Raw genomic sequence first — 10,871 nt, 5'->3', positions numbered from 1 at the left:
AAAACATAGGCATAAATCTTCACGACCTTAGACTAGACAAAGATTTCTTAGATATGATACCAAAAATACAAGCAACAAAAGGAAAAAACAGAAATCGAACTTCATCAAAATTTAAAATTTTGGTGCTTCAAGGGACATCACTTAGAAAGTGAAAAGATATCCCACAGAATGGGAGATTATTTTCCAATAACAATTTTTATGGCAGAATTATTCATAATAGCCGAAAAGTGGAAATAATCTAAATGCCCATCAACAGATAAATGGATAAACAAAATCTGGTATACAATGAAATATTATTCAGCCATAAAAATGAATGAAGTATTGATACATGCTACAACACGAATGGACCTTGAAAACATTATGCTACGTGAAAGAAGTCACAAAGTCCACATATGACTCAATACATATGAAATATCCAGAAGAGACAAATCTACAGCGACAGAAAGTAACTTGGTGATTGTGGGCCAAGGCCATGGAATGACTACTAATGGGAATGGGGTTTCATTTTGGGGTGATTAACATATTCTGGAATAAGATAGTGGTAATGGTTGCACAATTCTGAATATACTAAAAACCACTGAATTGTATACTTTAAATGGGAGAATTTTATGGTATATGAATTGTATCTCATTACAGCTTTATTAAAAACAAACAGATACACAATAAAGGAGACCTATGCTTTCTCTGGTCTTTCCAATTCTAAGGGCTTAAATCAATATTTGTCCTTTATTAATTTAAAGGTTAAGAGATGCTAGATAATTATTTCACTATATACTATAATATTAATAAAAAACAAACTTTTTAGAATCTAGCTTACCTTTTATATAAATGCTAATGATTTAATTCAACAAATATCTTGCATTCATTATACTAATTCAATTAATATCTGAATTTTTACAGATGCGTATGAATTTATACATTCAGAAATTTCTAACTGGAACCCAAAGCGCATTTAATCTAAAACCCACAAATGATAATCCTTCACACTGATATTCTAAATAAGACTAGGGCTTAAAAACTCTTAAATCATCTTCCTGCTGAAATATACACACATACACAAACAGACTTGTCACATGATCTTAATAACATAGATGAGTAAGAAATATTTCTTTTTGAGAATAAATACCTTGTATTTATGCCATTTAAAAAAGTGGATCTTTCTGCTTTTAGACAAAAATATTCTACTTACCAAAGATAAAATCATTTCGCAATACACATAAAAAGGTCCTTCTTTTAATTAACTTTCTCATAAACACCACTAATAACTATTCTTAATAAACCAGGTTGACAGATATATTTATCCACACCACAGCAGTTCTGGTGACTCAACTAATTTATAGGAACTCTTTTTCAATCCAAAAGCAGCTGAGGAATCATATTGGGATACTTATCCCCTGTACGCAAATATTGCTCTGATTAGCTGGGCGAAGAATAGTGGTCAACATCTTTAGTCCTAGAGGCCCCTAAGAGTGGAAAGCTATGGGCCTGGAGAAGACTGGGGTCTTAGCTCTGAATCCTCCACTTTGGGCAGATCATTTTACCCCTCGGGAGGCTCAATTCCCTCCTCTCTTTATACTCCACCATGTTCTGAAGTAGCTGAGTTTTAGTTTACTTTTTAAAAATGAGGGCAGAAATGAAAACATACATTCACACAAAAACTTGCACATGAATGTGCTTATAGCAGCATCATTTATACTAGTCAAAAGCTAGAAACAACCAAATGTCCATCAACTGATGAACAGACACACAAAATGTGGTGTAACCATACAACAGAATATTATTCAGTCATAAAAATAAAGTACTGATACATGCTACAACACGGATGAACCCTGAAAACATGCTCAGTAAAAGAAGCCCGACATGAAGGCCACATATTACATATTCTACATATGTAAAACGTCCATAATAGGCAAATCTATAGAGACAGAAGTCAGTGGTTGAGGCGGAATGGGGGGGGTATGATTGGAGGGTGTCGGCCAAGGAGCCCAGGGTTTCTTTTGGGTGTAATAAAAATGTTCTAAAATTGATTGTGGTGACGATCACATAACTCTGTGAATATATGAAAAACCATTGAATTATGTACCTTAAATGGGTAAACTGTATGGCATATGAATTACATCTTAATAAAGCTGTTTTGAAAAATGAGGGCATCTGACCAAAACCCTAGGGTCTCTTCTAGCTCAATCTATGATTCAACAGGGCTCCTGCTCACCTGAGGTTTGGAAGTCCATCTCAATAGGATTGGAGAGACTGGTTGCTGCTTCTCGCCAAAGGCTGCCTCTGACAGGAGACCATGCTGTCACCATGCAGCGGTACAGCCCCGCATCTGAGACCTGAGTCTGGTACATTCGATAGCGAAATTCATCCTCGTGCACTTTTTCTAACACGACACCATCCACCCGCGATGCATCTGTCCAATTCTCCAGCTTCACCACAGAATCCTGGTCCAGGGAGATGATGTACTTGGTTTCGTTGGGACTGGAGAGGTCCCCAACAGGCTTCTCCGCCGTGATGAGAACAGAGTAGCGTGGCGATTTAATATTCTTGGAAGACACTTTGCAAGTCATCTCAAATGTATTTCCTGCAGCAAAGAAGGGCTTTGGCTGCCTCGCTTTCACCACAAGCACGGAATCTGGAATGAAGTGCCAGAGGGAGGTGAATTCCAACAGGATCAGTTAAAATGAATATGCTACTAAAAGCAAAATGTCAAGGAAATAGGAATTTATTTGCAAATTGCCACACAATAGCACTTACGGAAAGCTGGAAACTCAGAAAGAAAATCGTGTGTATCTGCGAGCAGGCTGAAAACCACCACACTGAAATGATTTAATGGGTACGAGAGGAGAAAGAAGCAACACTGAGAATTTGGTTTTAAGGATTTTCAAGCAAGTCCTTGAGAAGTTTTACCAAGAGAGAGAATCTGGTGTTCCAAGGGTGGGAGGTGGCGTGCACGCTCGGCGAGCTGGGAAAGACAAGGTTGGACCCGACACCCAGGCCAGGCTCTTGGCCATACCATTTGCCTCTCCTCCCCAGAGGCTCTGTAGAGTGCAGGGAGGAAGGGAGAAATGAGTTCTCTCTGTTTGATCATATGATGGTGACATCATAGAACAGATTTATTACTAAAATGCCCACAGCATATGTATTTGCAGATCTAATCGTTTCCACTTGGTTTACACTTTAACTTCAGAAATGTTTTGACATTTTGACAAGTGTCTATGGCTACACTAACTTTAGGTTTAAGCGTATTACTCCCCGCTTCTCTGTCAAAACCATAATCCCTATGCATATACACATTAGAATTCATCTATTATAGTAGCACAATGTCAGGCACTTGGAAGGTACTTAAATATTTGTTGAATGGATGAATAAATGAATTAGACACATTCTTTTTTTATAAGATGATTAACTCTATAATCTGTCCAGTTATGAGATTTTTATATTGGGGTTTCTTAGAACATTGGTGCCACCAAACCTATTAGCAGAACATGTATGTTACACTCTCTCCAGAATCACTGATTTCTGAGGTTCCCCTGAGCCAGCACATTCTTTCTTGATTCTCCTGTGAGTCTGCTCATCCACTTGTGAATGAGACATGTACTTATCGAGAGCCTTCCATATTCCAGGTGCTGGGAATATGATGATGGTTGGACAAACACATATAGAAATCCCTGCCTCATACGCTGGTGGAAGAAGATAAGCAAAATAAATAAGTGAAATATGGAGGATGGTTAGATGGTGATAAATGTTTAAGCGAAAATAAACCAGGTAAGGAAGAGAAAAAGTATGGGTTTGTATATGGGGGAAGTCCCAATTTTAGATAGAGTGGCCAGTCAACCTTTAAAAAAGAATTGAAGGAGGTGAGGGAGCAGGTCCTGTCCATCTCAGGAAAAGCACTCTGGGCAGAGGGAACAGCAGGTGGAAAGCTACGAGGCGGCAGCAGCAGCAGGCCCGGCGCACGTGAGGCACCGTGGGAGGGCAGAGTGGCCGGAGCGGAGTGGGCGCTGGGGAGAGCGGCAAGCGAGGTCAGAAGGGAACGGGGCCGGTCAGCACAGCACATCCAACGCCACTGAAAGGATGCCGGGCTTTGCTCTGAGCAAGATGGGGAGGCTTCAAAGGAGTTTCATGTCACTTACATTTTAACAGGATCATTGTAGCTGCTGTGTGCAAGGGCACAAGTGAGGAGACCAGTTAGGGGGCGAGTGCTATGAGCCGGGCAAGAGACTGTGGTGGCTCAGAAAGGGCAGAGTGTGAGAAGTGGTTACAAAGAACGGGGAGTCAGGGATGAAGGTTTTGGTCTGAACAACTAAAACAATGGTGTTAGAGCTGAGAGAAGAGAGCTGGCAGAGAAGGGAAGCATCCCTTTGAACAGAAGTTTGAGATGCCCATTAGACAAGTAGAGGTGTCAAGAAGGCAACACACTATTGAGCCAAGAGTTCTGAAAAGAGGTCTGGGGTAGGCATGTAAATTTGGGAGTCACTGGTGTATAAATGGCACTTAAACTCACGAGATTAGAGGACATTACCAGAGGAGTGAGGTTAAATAGAAAAGAAGTCCAAGGACTGTGTCCAGAGGCAGTCTAATATTTGAGTGTTGGGAAAATGAACAGGAACCAGCAAAGGAGGCTGAGAGGAAGTAGCCAGTGAGGTTCGAATAAAGCCCTGGTGTTCCATAAGCCAAGAGAAAAAGCAAAGTATCTCCAGGAGGAGGGAACGATGGCCTGTGCTAAATGCTGCTAACTCAAGTAAGATAACCGACTGGATTTTGCATTATGTTGACCACTGGTAATCTTAACACAAGCAGCAGGGGAAGGTACGCAGTCTGGGCACTGGAATACAGTAGATATCAGAGAGAGTAAGAGGAGAAAAACTGGGGACATCGAGTACAGATAAATCAAATATTGTTGCCATAAAAAGAAAGAGAATAATAGGTGGGCAAGAAGGTATGGGAGACAAAGATGGAGGGGAAGCGAGAACAAGTAGTTTAGCTTTTTAAAAAAATATATCTGAGATCTAACAGCCTGTTGACAGGCCAGTGGGAAAGGCCCGGAAGAGGGAGGAATATTGAAGACACAAGAGAGAGGCCAGAGGGGGACTGGCCTCTGCTAGGACAGGAGCCGAGGGACATGGGCTCAGCACAGGGGGGCAGGGAACGGGAATTCTCCTGATGGTTTCTATTTTTTTAGGGAAATAGGAGGCAGGACCAATAGCTGAGAGAGAGGCTGGAGGAGGAGGTTTTGCAGAGGAGAAAGTGATATGTAACAATCCCTTCGGAAAGCGGGGAGGTAAACAGATTAAGGAAATGCAGAATGATTCCCAGGCAGCTTTGAGAGCCCACTGGACGTAAGTGATCACAACTTTAAAGTGAGGCCAGTCAACATATTTGAATGTTTTTCTCCAACCAGAAACAGGTAGGGAGGTGGCAGACAGTTGGCTTTGAACTGGGCTGTGGCTTAGCCAGAGTGTCATGCAAACGGAGACAGAGGCAAGGGAGTGAAGGGTGTATGCAAGGGAGTGATTGTGACTGGCTGGGAGTTTAGGCTGTGTGGCAATAGGTGACCAGCTAACTTACCCCTCCTCCAACCCCAGAACACATCTCAGAATAAAAGAGGGACCTATAATAATCACACCAGGACCATAGGTGTAAACTGGACTACCCTGAGCAAATGGTCACCCCAGGTAAAAGAGAAGTGAGGACACAATGGTAGTGAAGGACAATGTTGGGGATATGATTAGTAGACTGTTGGTCCCAGTTAGGTCAGAGGTTGTTGCTGGAGAACTAGAGGGAGTGATCTGGAAAGACAGATGTGTTTAGAGAACAGGATGCTTACAATAGACTAGGGAGGGGTTGAAGTTACCAGAAGGGATAGTCTCATGTAGGGTATGAGCACGGGAGTGAAGACAGGATAGGGATATGAGGACTAGAGAGAGGAGGACAAGGGACAGAGAATGATAGGATTATGTATTTTAGGGCTCTCAACCTTGGCTGCACATGAGAATTACCATGGCAGCATTTAAATACTCCAGTGCCCAGACTGCCTACACTTTAGACCAACTAAAATAGAATTTGTGGTGGGACTCAAGCATCAGTAATTTTTTTTTTAAAGCTCCTGGGGTGATTCTAGCATGACCCAGAGCTCTACATGGATCATGAACTTAGCAAGATAGGAGTTGTATTAGAGAGAGTGGCTGGGAAACAAAAGCTAACATCTTCAAAGGATGAACAGAGGAGGACCTGGGAGTCAACAGGCAACAGCACTGAGAGGGGGTGGTATGGTCTGATGACATGAGACTCGAGGCTGGACATATTTAGGGGTGAAGGAAAATGATCTGGAAGCTACAGTGGGGAACAGGGAGGGCACCTGCCCCACCTCCAGGCCCAGTTACATGAGGCAGGTGGGAAGGAGGTGCCACCACTTAGGAGAGATCCAGGGGAAAGTGTCCCCAGAGAGGTAATGTTTAATGCAAGCCAGAGAAAAGGAACATACAGAGATAAAGTTCAGGAAGCAGGAGATTTGGCTGACGGCAGTGAGTTCTAGAGTGCTCTCCTTGGGATTTGGGGATATGTGGGGTTGCTGTGAGTCCAAAGAGGGTGTAGAGGGTCGCATGGTGACTAATGTCCAGGCCACGGATTCCCGGTGTGAGGAACCTACAGGGCAACTGTGCATCTGAAAGCACATGGTGGGATGACTTCAGCAAAAACAAAACAAAAATGGATAAAGAACAAAAATACAGCTCCTACCTTCTGATGCCCAAAATATGTTGACAGGCTTGGAGAAGACATCCTTGCTCTTCACCCAGCTGCTGTTGCGCTGTTTGGTCCAGGCAGACACGACACAGTAATAATTGCCTCTGTCCTCCTCTGTAGTCCTTTGGATCCGGAAATTGAACGTGTCTCTATGCTCCTTAGAAAAAAGAAACTCTCCATCCTGGGCCCGCTGCTTGCTCCTCTCTCCATATTTTAGTGTCCAGTCCCCATCCATGACTGCAAGAAGCTCGCTGGTCACCACATCGTCACTGCGCCGGTTCATCCTGTAGTACCAGGAAACAGTAAAACGGACACCTGCCTCCGCGCTCTTCATGTTCACTACCCGGCATTCCAGCTCTGTGGGATCGTCTGCAAACCCGGGGACCTTAGACGCATTCAGGTACACCTGGTAGTCTGGTTCTGAACAAGACAGAGAAAGGCCAGGATGAAAACATAATTAGACAGAGCAACATACCAAGAATTAGCAAAAGGAACGAGACAAATACTGCTCTTGTGTTGACGACTAAATGCCTACCCTACCAGACTACAGAGAAAGAAATCAGTCTCTGCATTACATGGGATCATACAAGAGTGGTTTGATAAAATTTGCAAAACATTGCCCTACATATTCCCAAGAGAACCTCCCAATGCCAGAAGCCAATGTCCTCAGCCAGAGTCTTGATTTTTTTGTAGGGCTGGGGTCTGCTGTCAGTTTCTCCAAGAAGTTAAAGTCTTCTGAGAAGGATCTCTTAAGAAGCTCAGTGTCCATGCTTTACTAAGATTGTCTCTGGAATGATAAACAATCCCACAGACCTCCAAAGCTCCCACTGGAAAACCCCACCCCAGAGTATTCTAGAATCCCAGGTCCATCAAGCCCATCATGGCTTAGGTTCCTGCCATCTTTGGCCATGCCCAAAAGACAAGGCCCTCAGGCCATCATTCCCCCTCTATGTTCTTATCGTTACTTTACCGTTCCTCTGACTTTTTCTACCTGATCTGTGTTCAGTGGTCAATAAACACTCCCCATCCTCAAACTCCCAAAGGATATTCTTTTCACTGCCACATGTGACTCACCCATCGTACTGGGAACCTGGCCCTGCTCTTGTGAGCACGCCACCTCCCTGCCTGGCCCAAATTCTGATGGGGGTGGGAGGAAAGCGCTCTCCTAGCATCCCCCCACCTCTGCCACAGTCCTGTTGCTCCTCACTTGCATAAAAACCCCTCCTTTGAGTCAGTCCGTTTCTGCAACTCCATGTTTCTGTCCTCACTGGGCCCAAGGCTTCCCCATACTTGCCAAGGAACTGGTGTCGGAGGCCCTTTGTAGCCTCCTCTCCTCTCCCCACTCCCTCTGAGTGTCACACCTAATTACCTGAGGTCCTCCAGGCACCGCAGTCTCACACCACCATGGTGACCTGTTTGGAATGCCCTGCAAACTGCCACTCATTCTCCAACATCACCTGGGTCCTGGGTCCCCAGAAGTGACACTTTGTCTCTGTGCTCCCACAAGTCAGCGATGTACTTTTGCATTCCAGTTATCCCACTCCATGATCACTCTGTGCTTAAGGTCCCATCCCCGAGCTATAAATACACAGCCTTATATGCAGTAGGCACTCAATAAACGTTCACTGCCTTAATGCTAAGTCTTTTAGAAAAGGCTACGTTTTTTGTCTGTAGCACTTTGCCTTCTAGGAGAAAAATAATTCTACCCAAAGAGAACTTTCCATTTATCAATACAATCATTATCTGCATCACCTTGATCAAACAGTTTAGTTTTACTTAATGTTGCTTTTATTTATGACTCACACAGATTATAAATTGCTGAGGTCAAGGAACTGTTCTTCTGTGATTTACACTTTTAATGGAATTTATAACATCACGATTTCTCTAAGAATGATCCAGTGGGCCAGGAAATGGAAAGAACTCAAAATCCTAATTCCCTCAAATGTCATCTTCGCAAGCATTTAATTGCCTGTGCCCGTCCACGGGAGCACGTCCTGCTGTGACGTGGCGCTGCAGAGACGTACCACAGGCTGCCGGAACGCCAGAGCCGGGAAGGACCCCACCAGCCACCCTGACGGGGGATGCCTTGGCCCCGAGCACGGTGCCAACATACCGCAGGCCAGCCTAGCAACGAGTGGCTGTGGGACACGCACCACTGAAATGTGTTTACGCCACCATGTGCATAAGACAAGGAATACTCAAATGACCCCACATCCAAGATTTCAGATCCTTTTCTCATGTCCAATTTTTTTTTTTTTTTTTTGAGACAGAGTCTCACTCTTTTTGCCGGGGCTAGAGTGAGTGCCGTGGCGTCAGCCTAGCTCACAGCAACCTCAAACTCCTGGGCTCAAGTGATCCTTCTGCCTCAGCCTCCCAAGTAGCTGGGACTACAGGCATGCGCCACCATGCCCGGCTAATTTTTTCTATATATTTTTAGTTGGCCGATTAATTTCTTTCTAATTTTAGTAGAGGCGGGGTCTTGCTCTTGCTCAGGCTGGTCTCGAACTCCTGAGCTCAAACAATCCGCCTGCCTCGGCCTCCCAGAGTGCTAGGATTACAGGCGTGAGCCACCGCGCCCGGCCTCTCACGTCCAATTTTGGATGCTGACCCAAAAGCAATGTGGGCGGAGACCAGGACAACCGAGTCATCTAATACGGAAAGGACAGACTTGACTGGCCGTGCATACGGCAAGACCACCCTGGAATGCGGAACATCAACTGTCCGCAGGCAGCGGCAGCGGCTGTTACTTGTGAAACCCCAACTCCATCTCAAGCACACTGCTTAAGACCCTTCCTTTGTGTCACCACATTAACCTGCACAACAAATTATGAGGCGGTTAAGAGCAGGGGTGAAGAGTAGGGGTCTGCAGCCAAACTGTGTTCAAGTCCTGGCTCTGCCATTACTTGCTGTGTAGCCTTAGGAAGATTACGCAGATCTCTGGTGCCTCATCTGCAAAAATGGGGACAATAACTGTAACTACCTCGTAAAGTTATTGTAAAGATTAAGAGTTAAAATATACTGAACTTGAAGCGCTTAGACTGGTGCTTGGTGTGGGGGTGTGTGCCTATGTATATGTATGTACACACACACACATGTATGTACACACATGTATATATTTGTGAATTACTATTCATGGTTCTCATTTCTGAGGAGATGGAGTTTTCAAGAGGTTATTACTTGCCTATCTGTCTCAAGTGTGGCAGATCTGAACCCAGGGCTGTATACTTTCTACCACCTTTCATGTACATCCTTCATTTCAGATAAACCAAACTCACCGTCTCCTAAACTTCCTATTTCCTAAGTACCACTGACTGGCATAATGATTTTTAGCAACACTGAATGCCTTGCTGGCAATGATGCTGCTAAGTTACCACCCCGAGGACTCTGACCCAGAAGACAGCTCCTACAGGCCTTCACCTCAGTCTGACTGACCAGTGCAATCAAACACAACGAAGCTGCCTGTGGGGACTTCTATTTTGCAATCCTAACAGATTACAGACCCTTTGATCCTTCATGGTTTAATTCCACCTCCTGAGTATATTCTCCGCAAGTGGCACCTTTTGAAGGCTGTTAAAATTATGATGAAAGATGGTAGATGTTCACTGAGGCATTATTTACAACAGCCAAGACATGGAACCAACCCAAGTGTTCGACAGATGAATGGATAAAGAAAATGTGGTACATACATACAACAAAATACTATGTAGCCTTGAAAAAGAATGAAATCCTGTCATTTGCAACAATATGGATAAACCTGGAGGACACTGTTAAGTGAAACAAGCCAGACACAGAAAGACAAAAACTGCATGATCTCATTTATACATGGAACCTAAAAAAGTCAAACTCATGGAAGCAGACAGTAAAATGGTGGTTACCAGGGACTGGGAGGGATGAATATTAGTCAAAGGATGCAAAATTTCAGTTAGACAGGAGGAATAAGTACAAGAGGTCTACGGAACAACAGGGTAACTGCAGTTAATAACAATGTATTGTATACTTGCAAACTGCTAAGAGAATAGATTTTAAATGTTCTTATCACAAAAAATAGGTATTTGAGGTAATAGATATATTAGCTTGATTTAGCCATTCCACAGGTATACATATATCAAAACATCACATTATATATC

General features: G+C 43.8%; 1 protein-coding gene across 1 annotated transcript in view; it reads right to left on the bottom strand.

Moving 5' to 3' along the window:
* The window catches only part of PTGFRN (prostaglandin F2 receptor inhibitor), a 71,369-nt gene that overhangs the window by 14,266 nt on the left and 46,232 nt on the right, over window positions 1-10,871 (bottom strand). Inside the window, exons 5-6 of the mRNA XM_012658472.1 lie at window positions 6,739-7,164; window positions 2,213-2,632 (exon numbers count right to left, since the gene is read on the bottom strand). Of these exons, the coding sequence (XP_012513926.1) occupies window positions 2,213-2,632; window positions 6,739-7,164 (846 nt within the window). The remainder of the gene's footprint in view (window positions 1-2,212; window positions 2,633-6,738; window positions 7,165-10,871) is intronic.

Source organism: Propithecus coquereli, unplaced genomic scaffold (genome assembly GCF_000956105.1).
Source record: "Propithecus coquereli isolate 6110/MARCELLA unplaced genomic scaffold, Pcoq_1.0 Scaffold589, whole genome shotgun sequence".
NCBI classification, from domain to species: domain Eukaryota; kingdom Metazoa; phylum Chordata; class Mammalia; order Primates; family Indriidae; genus Propithecus; species Propithecus coquereli.
Note: the sequence above shows the minus strand (reverse complement) of the source record. Positions and strands in the feature narration are given on the sequence as shown.